The following is a 16,512-nucleotide window of genomic DNA, read 5'->3' as shown; positions in this document are numbered from 1 at the left end:
CGCTCTCAGGAATGACTTTGGAGCACTTGCAGAAACCTCAGCAAAAGATGCATTTTAAGGCGCCTAAATAAAATGAAAATTCTTCCTTGCAAGTTGCATGCTTCTTTCATTATTTTAAGAAGCCAATTGTTTATATTTTCTAGCTTTTCTGGAGCTGAATGTCCTCAGGTCTGCCCAGTAACTTGCTGTGGAGCATAATGCAGTGGGGTTTCGAAGTATATTCTCACCTCTGGTTTCTTAAGAAAGACAGGTGTGAAAAAGTTTGTTCCACAGCACTGGAGCTCCAGAATATTTTGCTCTTATTCAGTTGATTCTTGATCTGATGGTCTTAAATGATGGAATAGATTAATCAGTATTTTGGTAGAACAGCAGTTTTGCATACAAGCTGCAATTACCCTCCCACCAGCTGAAGCTTATCTGGACCTTGGTGTCCCTACAGATGCACCTTGAGCCCACAACCTGCCAACTACTGTTTTGTGCTGTGCTCCTTCAACTTTGTTAACAATCAATGAGAATTGAGGATGTTGAGGCTACCTATGGTGTGCAAAACTCTCTTCCTCACTTATCTAAGTGTGCTGGAAAAAAACCTTCGTGGCTTGATTGTTGCCTATAACAACACTGCCAAAACATTAAAGACAAACAAGATTAGGAGACCATGTGGGTTTAAGTAAAAAAGAACACACTTTATTTATCTACAAGGCAGTACATTGTCATATAAAAAATTAAGTGCAGATGAAGCTGCACCAAATGCTATTAAGGCAGCAAAGTCAGAGGCTGTTATTAAAAAAAATAAAAATTAAAAAAAAATAAAATAAAATCAGTGTTTTGCCATATCGATAAAGGTTTGGTATGGCAGTACAAAGAACCATGTATTTCTAAGAACCTGATTCAGTACACAAGACCCAAGTTAGGGAACAATTAGCTAGACATGGAACAAAACAGACAACATGAACAAGACAGTGTTCTCCCAAACATGTGAAGGTGCAATGCATGCTGTTATAAACCAATGAGAAACAAAACAACACATCCAGACAAAAAAAATCTCCCAGGAACAGTGTTCAAAAATATTGCTTATAAAAAAAAGGGAAAAATATAAATGATGTAAAAAAAATTTAAAATAAAAAGGTCTGAAATGCTAGTGCATAGTCAATTAGCTAACATCAACATCTGTTTTCTTTCCATATAAAGCTCTACTGCTCCTTTTACACTAGCAGCATGTCTACACGCTAAGGTCTGTAGCAGCAAAACACAGTATTCATTTGGCATTTACAAAATTAAATTACTGAATAAAAATATAATTTTTCTCATAAATCTATGTTTCATACAGTAATATTTTTTTAAAGCAAGCTAATTAACTCCCCCCAACAGAAACACACAATGTATAATGGTCTAGAACCATAAACAGGATGAAAGAGTATTTCAAGAGGCATGGACGTCTGAGCATTCACGATCTTGGATCAGTTTTCCCCCTTTGCACAGACTAGCGTGTGTAGTAATGCTTTTCACTTCGGTATTTTACACCAATGCATTTTGTTCAGTGATTTAAAATAAATCTGTTTGAGTACCCGCTCTTTATTATAAAAAAATAAAAAAGAAACAAACAAAACCCCACCCCTGGATAGCACATCACTGAAATAACAATACTGGTGCATTAGGTCTGCTTGATCTCAGAAAGTACAAAAAAAAAATTACCTGTATTATAAGTCTGCACTTAAGATCATTAATTACTGATTAAAACTTAGTACCTAATAATTTAGGCAAGTATCACTTACTCAAAAAAAAAAAATCCTCTTAAGTTGGGTGAAATCCAACAAGAATATATATGCTCAGTGACTAAATGCACTTCGTGCTGCTCCCAACTGTTGTACCACAACAAAGATAGGCTTGTCTCCCATTCAATGAAAGTCTTCACGCAGAGGAACAGGGACTTCCCAGCGAACGTGGAGTGTTTGACAACCATAATGCTTCTCCGGAGAAGTCCGTCGGCCCTTTCACATCACCAGAGTCCGGGTTGGGAACGAGGCCATGTACTTGCGTGCCTGGTCGGTCAGGGCCATCTGGTCCTCGATCTTCCCGCAGGACGCCGACTCCCAAGCGTTGTTCAGATGCTGAGTTGGAAGGAAACAGTGGGGAGATTTGGGGTGAACATCGAGTGAATTGGTTGCGTCCCTTGAGCTGCAAACTTGCCATTAAGATTTGCGCGAACCTGCAGCGGGATGTTGTGCCATCTCCACAGAAAGTGAAGCCTCGACACAAGAGCCAAAAACATGCTGTCCCTGCTTCCCAGCTTGCGACCTGAGGGATGGGCAGACCAGACCACCCAGCAGAGCCAGGATTCAAAACCTCCCAAGTTCCCACTCGGTTTCTTCTCTACAAGTCCACATTTACAGCCTCGCCTTTCATCTTTCCTCTCCATTAAAGGTCTAAACAGACACTTTATTTGCAGGTGGACTTTACAGTCAACAGGGCACAGGCAGGTTAAAACCTTCAGTTATGCTTGGTGCAGTAACCACAGAAAAATGACTGCTGAGCCCTCATTCTAACGATGCAGCTGCAATGCCTCTGCACTCCCTGAACCACCCCGATGATCCCGATGGCCTGACCACAGCTAACAAACAGGCCTGCACTCAAAGCTGCTTTCACCTGTGCGCAGCGATTAGCACGTGCCCATTAGCAGAGCTCCTCTGGCAAAAGAGAAGAGATGTGGGGGGACCCTTGGCAGAAACAGCATTTTAATTATCAAGTAAGCCATTTTACTTCTTGTGGTATTTATGGAGGTTAGAGACACCATTTAGTATAATGTTAAAGTGAGATAAACATATCTGCACAGAAGGCTGTGTGCAGTGTGTTTATTTACTCACTACACATGCGAGATGTTTCGCATTGCCTTGAGCTATAAACAGTAAAGAAATTTCAAAGCTCCTGGAATTTAGCAGTATAACACACACACTTATACACACGTTTTGTTTTATTTCTTGAACTCTTTCACTTACTCAGTCCATCTGTTTTTCCACATTGAGGTATTCATTAAGCCCTAAATAAAAACTAGATTGTTATATAGAAGCAGTTGCATGAACGCCCTGCATTCCAAAAAAGCACACAGCTGTCCTCAGCTGAAGGTTGCCTGCCAAAAAGGGGGGTCAAAGTACTCTTCGAGGTTAAGAAGGTCTAAGCCCAGGATCCACCAACAAAGACAAATCAGGAGACAAATCTGTTTTCGTCTGCTTTCAACAGAATCATCTTTGCATTTCAAGATCTACATCACTCAACAAGATGGCCAAAGCCCTCCCAATAACTAGGACACTGGATGAAGCATAATGAGTGGACTGCAAACTGTCTGCTAAGAGCAGAAGTGTCCTGACATGCCCATGGCTCTTTATGATGCTCCTTCTAGTTGCTAGCTGTGCAAGAGGATCCTTAAACTACGCTCTCAGAGAATGCTCTTCAGACTGTAAACAGTGTTATCTGGTGCGTATGTATGGTCAAAAGGCTCTGCAACAGACAAAATGTAGATAAATTTCATTACTTGCCCTAATCAGGGTACTGGTACAGACACAAGGATGGAGGTTCCCTGTTCTGGAGAGCTTACAGGCTCAAAAGGGACAAAACCAAAGAACAAGCACAACCAAGATGGGGACAAGCATGCTAGTCCTCTGCGATTCCCCAGACATGGCTTTCTCTTCCCTGTAGACATGCTTCAAATGTTGCCTTTGCTCCTGACATCTCTTTGCAAGCAAAACTCTTGCCGAGTTTCAGTAGGAGTTCTCCGTGTGAAGGAGAACAAGGCCTGACCTCAAATCATTAGTTTCTGCAGCTTTTTGTGGGAAAGCCACCTCTGTGAAGTGAACAAACATGATACACCTCTTTCTGGTGTTGTTCAGCCTGAGTGGGCTGTATACTTTGTGCTGTGGCTCAGCCTCGGGTACACACCACAGCCAAAACCAGGTGTGACACACTTTTTGTGTGCTGCAGACACGCATGGGACATGCCACAGTTTCTCTTATGTTTTGCTTAGACAGCTTCCAGGGTAACTTTTACAAAGGTGCCTACATCAGCTGGGAACCTGCAACCTCCTATAGCTCCTCAGTGGGACTAACGCACTTTCCTGTATTATCTCAGAGACATTTGCATCAATCAGGTATCAAGCTAATGGCTGGTGCAATGCCATTAGTCTTACTTAGAAGTCAGATTTGGTCTGTGCACCTCAAAAGCAATTGGTAGTTCCAAAATATCCATCATTTTGAAGGACAGAAATACGTGTCCAGCCAATGTTTCCCTGTGATCTTCCAACACTTCAAAGCACTGGTCTAAAAAAGTTAGATCAGCAGTCCCCTAAATAACTGGAAACATATTAGGAAAAGCCCAATTTTTAAAAACTGGAAGTAACTTCAGGCAAGTAGTGTCCCGATTTCATAAATTAGGCTTAATTGTTAGTATCTACACTGAGCTCTTTGTATTAAGAGCCATGTGCTTAGAAAAGAAAAAAAAAATCAGTATCCTGCTATCTCCAACATCTCAGCAGGCTGCTACATGTCACTCATTCCACCTAAAGCCTGGTCTTCGCTTAGCCTGATGTCAGAGGAGCAGCAGAAGCTGCATGGGCTGTAACCCCTTGCCCTCTCCCAGGGTGTCCCAGGGTGTCCCAGCACCCTGGGGAATCAGGGTGCAGTCGGCATGGGAAGCAATGGGAGGATCAGTCGGATCCCCAACTCCTGCCTGCACGAAATTCTGCTGCAGAGACAGTGTGGGACAGGCTGCCTCACTGAGTTTCAACCTTGGTATTATTTTCCCAGAAATACCTTACACTTTTTTTTTTTTCCTCCTAGGGCAATATATAAAATGAGACTAACTTTCCAGTCTCACTGAAGATGGCAAATGCAGAATTTGACCCAAAGTGGTGTATTTACTAAAGCAGCCTACTTACTGGGAATTTTCAATTTTATCCCGGGGAACTCACATAACATTTACAGTAGGCATTTTTAATAAACATATTCTGTGTGAAGTCTTGGCTCTGAGCAGCAAGTACATAACAAAGCACAATGCCTTTGCCTTGCCAGCCCTGCAGCGCAGCGCCGGAGGCATGTGTGAAAGTCATCTGAATGCGAGAAACTCCGCTTCCACTCTTGGCAGGGAGCGCTGGGTCTCACGACCCAGGTTCCGGGGCTGAACACCCGCAGCTTAGGGATCACCGAGTAAAAAGGGGAAGCAAAACTGGAGACTGAGAAACACGTTGTCTCCTTCCATGTCAGCGTCTCAGCGAGTATCGACAGCGCTCTGCTACCAGAAAGCGTCAGTGCCCGGCAGACAACAGCGCTTCCCAGACTCATCAGAGAAGAGAACCAGGCAAAAAGCTAGGGGCATGCAGGAAAACAGCCCAGAAACACAGTTAAAACACTCCTTTTGGAGAAAGCTCATTTTATCTCCCCTATCACTTTTAAAGGTCCAACTCTGCCGATCAATGGATGGAAATGCAGAAGCTTTGTAATTAGAAGCCAAAAGGCCTGACCCCAAACCCACTGAAACTGATGCGCATGTTTTCATCAGTTCAGGGGATTCATTCCACTTAAATTCAGCCGTCTAAGAGTGAGGTGTTCCTTTTGGCACCTAAATCCCTAGCCAGTGGGGAAAGAAAGGGATTTCCGCAGTATGATTCATTCCAAATATGTCTTTTATTGGCTCAAAGAGCAGGACACTACTCTTAATTTTGCTGTTAATTAAAAGAATTTAAGCCTTGTCTGCCAGTATTTCCATAGCTGCATTTTTCTCTTCCATGCACAGCAGTTTTTAAAATTAAAACTGGGAGTAAGGGAAGAAGAAGGTATGCTACTGTGAGTTCCCATAGCATAAAATTACAGACCCATGGTACAGTTCCAGCTATGTTGTTCCCCCCGGTTCTTTTTTTCTTTTCTTTTTTTTTTTTTTTTTTAACCTCAGTAATCCTACCAGCACATCCTTCTCCTGGCAGCAGGACTACCTCACTTATCCTGTAATGTGCCTTCAACTGCCCTTGGGCAGATGTGAACAGTAAACAAGCTGTCAGAGCTGTAACTGGGATATCCAGTTAAAGCACTTTAAATAAAAACTTGGACCATCTAGAGAAAACAGGCAAGAGTAAGGAAAGAAAAGCCTCTGGAAAGGTGCTCTTCAAACTCTCTGCACTCGAGCCTGCCTCTTCATGCGCTGTATGAGAGTTCCTGCATCATGACACCTTGCCTGTGACGGGAGAGCAAAACCAAACGCCACTGCAGCAGTGCCCTGCAGAGCTCGCCAACTGCTGCAAGTGCTGTATGAGTGCTTGGGCAAAGAAATATTTTAAAAGACAGATTTTAAATCCCCGCTGCGCTGACAGATGTCTTCAGCAACTCCAGCAAAGTTGCTGGTGTTACATACGTTTGCGTCACATTAGCCAAATCTGCAGAACATGCCACAGAAGAGAAGGCTTACAACAGAAACGCAGTATTCCTTCCTAAGCACTGAAACAATCAATGCCAGTGCCCTAAACAAAGGATTTTCCCAGCAGGATGTGATGGATATAATGCATAACAGTTTGGTTTTCTACTCCGTAAGAATGCAGAACCAAGGGAAGCTCTTCTACTGATCACGAGCAGACAGCAACGACCAGCTAACAACTCTACTACTCCACTCCATTTCCTAAGGCAGAGCACTATTTCTGCGAGTTTTTCTCTGGGGCGTGGGACAGACTTTCTCCAAACTCTGTGGTTTCTGCAGTTGTTCAGAAATACAGCTTGCTACATGTGCAAGAAAAAAACAGCCAAACTCTTCAGCTTTTATTAAAAGCCTGATACCAGTGCCAGGCGGAGCTATTTGATGGTGCTTTTAAGAGCTTAACCCTGAAGCCCTTACTCAGACAAAACTCCTGTTTGAGAAGTATGAGCTTTCTAAGTAAGACTCATGGGGGAGAGATGGAAATGGTCTGAGCACCTGCAACTCACATTAGGATCTTCGGTACCCTTCTAGTTTGGACCTTAAGTAATTTTATTTTTATTCACAGATGAGAACACATGGCTGCAAATGGCTGACTGCCAAGCCTTCCCTTTTCTGCAACTGCTCCACAGCTTCTGAAAGCTGCAAGACCATCACCTGCTCGTGGCAGCTACAACTCCTGAACTGTTCACAACCTAAATTCTGCTGCTCTGGGAAGAAAACCTGCAATGACCGACCTGTACCTTCCAACCTCCCTTTGCTTTCCTCACCTGCGCAAAGCACAGCTCCTGTACAGATCAGGAGAGAACAGATAACGTTGGTGCGGGAGAACTTCACAGCTACTTTTCTTTGCTATGTAAATCTTGAAACTCACAGGACTTGAACACAGCATGTTTTCCCCTTTCCCTAGATTAAACAAAGCAGAGTATGAGACTTTGAGATTTTCTTCCCTGAAAGAGGCATGGAGGAAAGCCAGAGAAAGGCTCCTCTTGAGGTCTGCTGCTGCAGGAGAGCCTGCTGCCTCGCCTATAAGCTCTGTCTTCCAACTAGCTGTAAATGAAATTCCACAACTTGCTTTTTAAATGGAGAAAATTAAGGCTAATGACAGCTCATGCTCTTGAAAAGGTTAACCAAGTAACTGTTTTAAAATCCTTTAAACTTACTCTTTAAAGAAAAGGGTTACATAAACCGCTGAAAGTCAGGAAATTCGAGCTGAAACGTGTCAGTCTGTGGTTAAAAAATGGAAAGTGACAGGAGCTATGGGTTTAAGAACATTCTCTTTAGCTTGCAGGGCTTTTACCTTGTGTTGTTTCCTTTGTTACTGGGGGAAGAAGATATCAAAGCAGCGCTATTTTCTTAAAAGGCTCCATTTCATGGTGTCTTTTGATAGCCTGCAGGGTTAGGTGGATGGCCTACAATTTAGCCTACTTTTCTAACTGTTAAAATGTCTATGTTAGGATAGTTTGAATTATGTACTGCTACTTGTTTGACTGGCTACAGAACATAATGAGAAATAAAACATAACTTTTAGACAGGAACAGCCAGAAACATAGTTTTTATGTAACCACTTATTTGGTGCAATTCAAGCAAATGCTCTGTATAGATCATCAGTCTGCCTCAATGTGGGCTTCATACGCTACCCCAGAATCTTAACACTTGAAAAAATTCCTAGGGAGGCCAAGATCTCCCTGCATTGAAACTGAGCGTGGTATGAGTGACAAAAATATAGAACACTGGTTGTAACTAACTCTACCACTATAAAGCAAAAATATTTGGGATCCATGCAATGCAGTGTAAGACTAATTCCATGCTTAGGCAACACCTGGGGATGGCAAGACATCTCCTGTTCCTGCCAGAAAGAGAATACCCAATGCAAAACCATAAGATTTGCCCTGCAGGACAAAAATGCAGGCTGAATCTTCACACCTTACTAGAAAGGTTCTACACACAGATGCTTTTGCACCCAGCGTTTTACACAGAGGGGATCAAATGAGAATGAACCCCAAACTCCTTGGGTTTAAGGACATTTTCTCCCTTTGTTCTGACAAGTAATACTGATACTGCCACATTCCCTGTGCTGTTATATCCTGCCCTTGCCTGCCAAATGATGTCACACGCTGTTCCTCTCAAGTGATGGCGAATCACATCATGCCAACTGATACGGTCATCAGCTATCATTTACCAAGTTGCGTATGATCAGTTGTGCATCCAAAATGTGGTCAAAAATACCTTTAAGAGTTTGCTTTGAACGTTTGTAAGTAATCAAACACTTTGCTGAGCTTATGGCTAGCCATGAATCTTTTTCTTTAAGTAAATGCGGTGCAAATTACTAAAGCAATGAAAAATGTTGCAGGCTGGTAAACATACTACTTCCCTCTTATGTGAGTTGAAATTTAAAACAAAATAGAATTTTAGGAACAATTAAAAGAGTATTGGGGAAAAAAAAGTGTAGCGCTCTTTCTCTCTTCCCTCTCCATGCACATATCCCAATGTGGAAGGAGTGCTATAATTCGTACTTGGACTGAAGTCAATGAGAATTTGCCTCAGTAAGAATTGTTGGATCAGTCCCAAAGTATTAACAGCAGCAATGTAAACATATGCAGCCACAATTAAATTTCACCCTGACGAGTTCCCTGGTGTTTCATTTCTACCTGCATGGAATCGATGGATTTAGTTCAGTGTGTGTACATCCGTGTGTGTGCGTGTGAATACGTGTACATGGGCAATACAACAAAAAGATGGAAAGCACAAAACAGTAAGACGCTAAAATCTGATCACGTACAAAATGCTACAAGTCAAAAATGAAGCGCAAATACCAGCATTTTCAATTGCTTTGCACCTTTGCACCCTTTAGACAGGCTGTGTCCTCAAGATAGGCACATGGCTGCCCTGTCGTAGATGGGGAGAAACACAGGGACACAACAGCAACGCACCCGTTCTGGCATGAATCAGATCCAGACCACAGCTCTTTTTGGTGCTGTATGACACCAAATTCCCCTCTTGGGGGCCAAGCAAGCTTTGTTGGGGGAGAAGATTTCCCCTCATAGCTGTGGCACTAAGACTGTGCAGCAGTGGACACCCAGTACAGCATTGTCATGAAATGACTGTATTTCATTCTGAAAAACCTGTCTATGCTGCAGACACATATGCCTCTAACCTCATTTTTTTTTGTTTAGGTTACATTTCAGTTGAAACACTCAGTGTTTCTTCATTGGCAAGTAGAATAATTTTACCTTCATACTGGTACACAAAGAAGCCGCAACTAAGTATTCATTTGGGGGCTTTTTACAACTGCTTTTTCTTTCAGTTCAACACTTTTTAAACACTGAGATGAGTTGGGAAATCCTTTTTAACTCAGTTCTACCTAAGCAAAAGTCATCTTTATCCAAACAATGAGAATACCTGACTTTTAGCATGCAAAACTAAAGGTTTTTCCTGACCAAGGACTAAAGAATGGGATCCAGAATAGCCCACAACCTTATTTGTATAAACTTCCTGGCCAAAACCAGCATGAGTTAGAAGAGTAGGTTAAACAAGCCCTTTCGTTTATAGCAGCTTGTAAAGAAATTATTTTTAGATAGCAGGAAACATAACATTGTTATACCCAAGATCAAAAGATCCTACTCTACAGGCGCCTCAGATGCTCCATTTTTATTACAGGCAGAGCGCAGGCAACCACCATGTAACAGGACAACCCACGCCATGTTCTGTTTAGCTACCTGAAAATTTTGCCCTAAGTCTACTGCGGAGGAGCCTGGGGTCCGCGTGCTGGATGTGGCCAGGCACCAGAGAGCCCAGGCACACGTGCCCACAGAGTGGGAGCCCTGGGCTGCTCCGCCATGAGATGATTCGAGGTCAGTCCCCAAATGACTGCCCTGAATTCAGATAGCAGGGAGAGGGCGAGTCTTCAAACCCTTCTCTGGACCCCCACCATGGTGCAGCTCATGAGCAAAGAGCAAATCAGCGAGTGTGAGTGCGAGTCTTTGCCCCTGTGGACGCCCCCCTGCAGAGGGGAGACACCGACCCTGCTCCCCGAAGCTGTTCTCACCAAAAGACTCTACAATGCAAAACGTAAACCTGCTCCACAGTAAACTGTAATGTTTCATCCGGAAGTGGTTTGCTTTGTTTAAATTTCAGGCTGTTTCATTCACATTTCAAAGGGAAAATAGGTGATGAAACCATGGAATTCCTACGAAATAAAAATCCAGTTCTCACACAGGTCTGTTACTGCCATCAGCATATATTACTGATGTTTGAAATGCAAAAACGGGGACATGTGTGAAATTTTAATATCTTTATAATGCCAGGCTAGAGATGCTTAATCTAAACCAGGTTTTGTTCATTCTTTTTTACTGCAAATAACCCCTACTGTAAATTTTAGAGAGAGAGGGGAAAGAAAGTTTTAGCCACGTGGACTATCTTTCTGAAAGTCAGGAACTGTGGAGTTATAATTTAAGGAAATTAAATTAAAAAAGTCTGACAGTGACTCACTCTGGGGAATGACACGCTCTCCCTCAACTCACCCATGTGGAGAAGGGATGTAAAATCACTTATTCATCCACCTCAAAAATAAGGGTTGTGGTGAAAGTACAATTAATCATTATCTACACTGCATTTTGTTCTCTGAAAGAGGTTGGAGGGCCTGATCTGAAGCCTACACAAATTGACAAAAAGGCTGCTAATGCCTTTGGTGGGCTTTGGATCAGGCCCGATGTAATAGCAAAAGCATAGCAAATGTATACAATTGCTAGCACTTGGAAGAAGCCTACGTGCCCAAAACCCAGCCTGACATCTGTCTTGCATTAAAAGTGTCGCACATTTAGTTCAGCTCAGAGGCCTCAGGACGTACAAGGAGCGTTTAGGAGGCTCCTGCACCTCCAGTGTGCTGCCGCAGCTAGCGCTCAGGGAACCCCGGCTGCACCCGAACCTGCGCACCCGAACCTGCGCACCGGGGCTGCCAGAGTCCCTCCTCCCGCCCCAGGCTGGCTAACAAGTTCTGGCCAGCGCCCTACTATCAAACCCTCCCGCTCTCCAAAACAGCACAACTGCGTCCAACAAGTCTGCAGGAAAAAGCCTCCGGCCCACGTTAGCTCCTGCACCGTGCCTGGGAATTGCTTTGGTGAGTAATGGTTGGCGCGATGTGAAAGCCAGCCAGGGACTATCCCACCCCTGCAACACCGGAGCCTGCTGAGATGCAGCACCCCACGTGCAGGGCTTTGCCACGCTCAGCTCCCCAGCACTGCTCTGAGCACCATCTCCTTGCATCCACAAGCATGCTGAGATCCTCAACCATGTTCATCTGAATGTTGTCCCTTATCCAACAGCCTAAAATCAGTCTGTCAGAAAGCATTAGGCATATATACATATACATATACATAAAGGACATTTATATATATATATATAAAGGGTATTTTTTGTTACCTGCAGTGGACTAGCTAGTGGCCTGTTCCTAGGTACGGCAAATGTTTTGTGAAAATTACCATCCTCTTCCGACACTGGCATTTTTAAAATGGAGCTGGTAAGAAGATTCTGAACAGGGAAAGAAAAAAATTGTTGTCAGGAACTCAAGAAAACAACCTGAATTTGAACATATTAAAAGCAAACCCGGCCTGACTTTGAACTGCCACAAACGCATGCTCTGCCTAGGAGCACACCTCAGCCTGAAACTCCCGAGTGCAAGAACAACAGCAGCACCAAGCAGTCTGGTGGGACAAAGGGAACCACGAATATGCCAGGTCTTCTCTGCACAAAACAAAACAGAGTGTCTTCTTCTTTTAACAGTTTTAACTCTGAGACCCACTCATTTCTATACCCAGGCACAGATGCCCTCCACGTGCGCGCTTTTTATAAAGACTAAGGGCTTTTTCAGGGACTGCAACTTCTGCGGCCTTCTATATGCATCACAGTGATCTAATTAAGAGCACAATTTTGCTTCTTATGTGCTTAATACAGGAAAACAATATGGATGTAATTAGTAATGCCTACTGGTGAGAAAGGTCAACCATAAAAATCTTTTCCTTTTAAGAACTGAAAGGGGTGCAAAACAGAAAAAAAAAATCATTTAGTGGTGTGAAAGCTTGCACTTACTGGCACATCTTCCATAGTAGATGCATGTGTAAAGAGCTGAGTGTTCAGGTTTTCCCCTTCCCAGTGATTCGAGCAAAAAAAATTTCCAGCTTTATCTGTTGGAGACTCCACCTAAAAGCAGGAAAGGAACCATGAAAAAAACAGTATCTAACTGACCAGAAGGAGATATATCTGTCAGTTGTTTAACAAATCGAACAAATATTCTTCACAGCTGTGCACAACGCATTTACAGTACTTTCTTTTACAGCAACCTTGCTCTTTGTTGAAAAGCATGTTCAAGGTTCTCAAAAAAAAAATCCTCTCCTAATAAAACTTTGAATACTTGCACTCAGTGCTCTGTCAGTATTCAAGAGTTTAATCCCCTAAAAAGGCTTGAGAATATAAGTATTTTTAGAATTTTAGTGACAAAGTAATATAATGCAACATCCTCAAATGTTCAGGTTTCTAAGTCACTCCATGTAGCTTGGTTCCTGTGGGGTTCTTCTATAGTTTTCACCAATATTAGAAAGATTCAATCCAAATTCCTGTCTAATTTTTTTTCTTTTTAAGTTTCAAATGAAAACTGCATTAGAACAGCCCAAGCAAACCCCTGCTGAAAACAGCAAAAAGACTTCTATGGAAATCAATGGGAGATGAATTAGGCATGCCTAGTACACTATATAGAACCGACACTAAGATCTTGGGGCTCACATGAAAGAAAAACAGACACATCTATTTAACAGAAAATGGTATTGGTCTAAGTTTCTCAGCAAAGAGGGCTGAATTAAATTGCCTCAGGTAAGTTTGTGATTTACCTCTTGTTTGATTTTCTTCAGCAAAGGGGGTCCACTTTCATGTAGCCCAGCCACTATCGCAGATTCCTCCGACTCCTGCTTGATAACGTCCTGCAGATCTTCTACAAGATGAGTCGGAGTTTGAGGCTGAAAGGAAGAAACGTTACATGCAAGTCCCAGAACATCCCTCTGCACTAATATCAAAGCAACTTTTATCATTGTTTCCTTCTTACCAGCATCTTCAAAGGACCGTATTTGATTTCCTGAGCTGCAAGTGCGTTTTTGAATGGAGTGGGTGTTCTCGGAGAGCTCTCCAATATCGACCTCTTGATTGCGGGAGTTCTGAAACTTTAGAAAGAGGGAGAAAAACTTCAAAGGAACATGCTTAGAAATATTAGCACCTTACAAAAATACACGCATAGAGGCAACGATAGTGATAAGACTCTGAAAAATATTTTCCATCAATCATATACTCCATTTTGCTTTTCTGGAAGAACATCTATTTAACTGTGGTAAGGCAGTATGGCTTTGTTTAAAAAAAACTTGTGAGTCTATGTGAATGACAATAACCCATCTCTGAAGTTATACAGTGGAAGTTTTACTCCAAACTAAGAAAAATCTGAATGTATTAGAGCGCATCTCCACAGGAAGCATACAGTTACCCAGAACTTTGGTTGTGTGCAAACCTGAAAAAATTAACCCTAAAGAATCTGACAACAAAATGTGATTACAGACTTACACATGATTTTCCTTCTGAGTTTTGAAAGTCTGGTCCCTGTGGAATGGGGTGGAAACAGCCATCTTATGGCCACACACCGGTGTGGAAGTTAGCGCAGGGTTGTCGAGGTTCAGATTTTCATGATTGGATGAGGTGTTTAAGAACTGTAGGCAGGAAAAGGAAAAATCAGCAAGACCATCTAGATTGCAAGGCTGACTTCTTAAATTGACTTTATTGAACAGAAGGAAAAGAAACCATTTCCCTCTCATTGCTGCAAGTAAATCTCCTGTTTCTACAATATGGGCAGGTGCATGTGGGGTATCAGACTATGTGACAAAACTGTACTCAGTTTGGAGCATTCAGGAAGCAAAAACTAGCATTTCCAGAGTGGGAAATTACAAACAAAATGACACTCGGTTCCAATCAGAAACTTTCTCCATTACTTTATGAGAGAAATCTTAAAAACCTGATTTGTATTTTCTGCACATATATTGTAATTAATATTAAGAGCAGTAAGGTAAGAGTCTTACCTCTTGCTCGAGGTAAGAACCAAGTGAAAATGAGTAGGGGATGTTTCAAAAAGAAACTCACAGGAGATGGGGCTAAACTCCACAAAGATTTATTAGGACAATCTAGGAATTTTTGAAGTAGTAAATAAAGCAGTTACGACAGTAAGCAAAATTTCCTACCATCTCTCTCTCAAAACAAAGTGCTCCACTATCACAGCATAAAATGAAAATTGCTTCCTGTGATGGCTGCATGGAATGTTTTGGAATGGAGACAGCTGACTGAAAAGGAGGCAGTGGTAACAGTCTGGAGAAAATCGCTTCTGCATTGAGTTCTACTTAGTAACCTAAAATGTGGCTTCCGTTTCTAGTGTCTACAAATCTGTGAGTGTCGTGGTATCGTTTCACTGGGCAAACGATATATGATTAAAATACCTAATGCATAACTGGAGATATAGTGGGAGATCATTACTTGCAATCTTTTGGTAACCTTCATGCAATAGTGTTTCTCTGACTTTAAAGACTAACGCCAAACCAAGGCAAAAACAACAGAAACAGACAAACAAATCCAAAACACAACACTTTTAAATAGTGCCACAGCTGTGAAACAAAGTAACAATGGACAGGAATTTCAAAGTGCACACCAGGCAATTTTAAGAGGCCAATTTTCTCCTCATTCCTACTCCACTCTACCCCACATGGCTGGTATTGAGGATGGCGAGCCACGATTTGAATTTTCTGGTTGTTGTCAGTTTGTCTCACAACCTGAATGCTATTTAAATGCAGCTTGGGGTTTTCTATGTCAATGTGAATCATACTGTAAGTGGACAGAGATGGAAAGTATTACAAATGATCAGAAATGTTAAACTCTGGTAGTTGAAAGAGTTAACAGCAAAAGCAAAGCAAGCAATCGTACTCTCCTACAAAAATGATCCAAATCAAGCAAACAAACAAACAAACAAAAACCCAAGCCCCACAGATGAATTTAAAAGAAGAGAATCAACAGTTAGCTTGCTGGTGATCTGGACCCAGTGGTGAAGACTAGGAGCAGTGAGAAGATTCAAACACGGAGTGAAATCAACAAGCGCAACGGCAATTAGTCATTTGTTCCAAGGGATTAGTTTCTAAATTGTTAACACTGCGGTGACTTTTGAGAATTAGTAACATCTGTGCAGAAGTCTTGATCTACCTGCGAGGGAGAGAAGGGCAGGCTTTTGACAGGGGAGCGCTTAGGAGTTGAGCTGCTGCCGTCAGCCAGTACCGAGGCGCTACTGTGGCCACTGGCTAAGGGGCTGGAGTGCCCTCTCCTTTTGCGAAGAAGCACCCACGGAGCCGGGCTGCCCTGTGAGGCAGACAAGGACTTTGGTGAGCCAGGAAGGCCCTGACTCGACAAGATTTTGCTCAGGTTTGTGGTGGGGTGTCCTGGAGGTCTACATGCACTGGCCGCTCTGTGCTGAAGCTGTGCGGCTCTGCCTGAGGGAGCTTTGCTAGCCGAAGTGTCTGTGTCTTCAAAGAATTCAAAACTGCTGAGATCACCCCATGATGAAGGATCCTGAAACAACGTGGGAGGCACGGAGCTATAAGACAGTGTATAGTGCCACCTCATGAAAATACAGCGCTAGGATATACCAGTAACCACCACCAGCAAAGTCTTTCCCAATTCATTTCCACTTGACCCTGTTTATTCGAGTAGTAATACTCTGATGGCTTTTGTGTGTTTTCAGTCGATACCTCAAGCATATCAAGCTATCACCCTAGCAGTGTTGCTGGCAACTGAGCTTCTAAAGAAACAATGAGTCAAATGAGGTCCTTACTATCTGCTTGTCCAGCATTTTCTGCAGGGTACAAAGACAGAAAATCATTACAGAGAAATGAGCGCCTTGGACTCTAAACCAAGACTGGTCTCCTCTAAACCAGCATTACTGCTCTGGACATGCTGAATGGGACATGGCACTGCGTGAAGCAGCCATCTCTGCAGCCGAAG

At 42.7% G+C, this 16,512-nt stretch overlaps 1 protein-coding gene across 4 annotated transcripts in view; it reads right to left on the bottom strand.

Annotated features, from left to right (window-relative positions):
* Positions 1 to 665: 665 nt before the first annotated feature.
* MYB (MYB proto-oncogene, transcription factor) overlaps positions 666 to 16,512 on the bottom strand; it is a 28,204-nt gene continuing 12,357 nt past the window's right edge. Inside the window, exons 10-16 of one of the 4 annotated variants that reach the window (XM_035538437.2) lie at positions 15,718 to 16,080; positions 14,044 to 14,186; positions 13,538 to 13,652; positions 13,326 to 13,451; positions 12,532 to 12,642; positions 11,866 to 11,973; positions 666 to 2,108 (exon numbers count right to left, since the gene is read on the bottom strand). In XM_035538437.2, coding sequence (XP_035394330.1) covers positions 1,992 to 2,108; positions 11,866 to 11,973; positions 12,532 to 12,642; positions 13,326 to 13,451; positions 13,538 to 13,652; positions 14,044 to 14,186; positions 15,718 to 16,080 — 1,083 coding nt within the window. In that variant the 3' untranslated portion in view covers positions 666 to 1,991. The remainder of the gene's footprint in view (positions 2,109 to 11,865; positions 11,974 to 12,531; positions 12,643 to 13,325; positions 13,452 to 13,537; positions 13,653 to 14,043; positions 14,187 to 15,717; positions 16,081 to 16,512) is intronic. The other 3 variants (XM_035538438.2, XM_035538439.2, XM_035538440.2) reach the window with 3 other exon arrangements.

This window comes from Cygnus atratus, chromosome 3 (genome assembly GCF_013377495.2).
Source record: "Cygnus atratus isolate AKBS03 ecotype Queensland, Australia chromosome 3, CAtr_DNAZoo_HiC_assembly, whole genome shotgun sequence".
NCBI lineage: Eukaryota > Metazoa > Chordata > Aves > Anseriformes > Anatidae > Cygnus > Cygnus atratus.
Note: the sequence above shows the minus strand (reverse complement) of the source record. Positions and strands in the feature narration are given on the sequence as shown.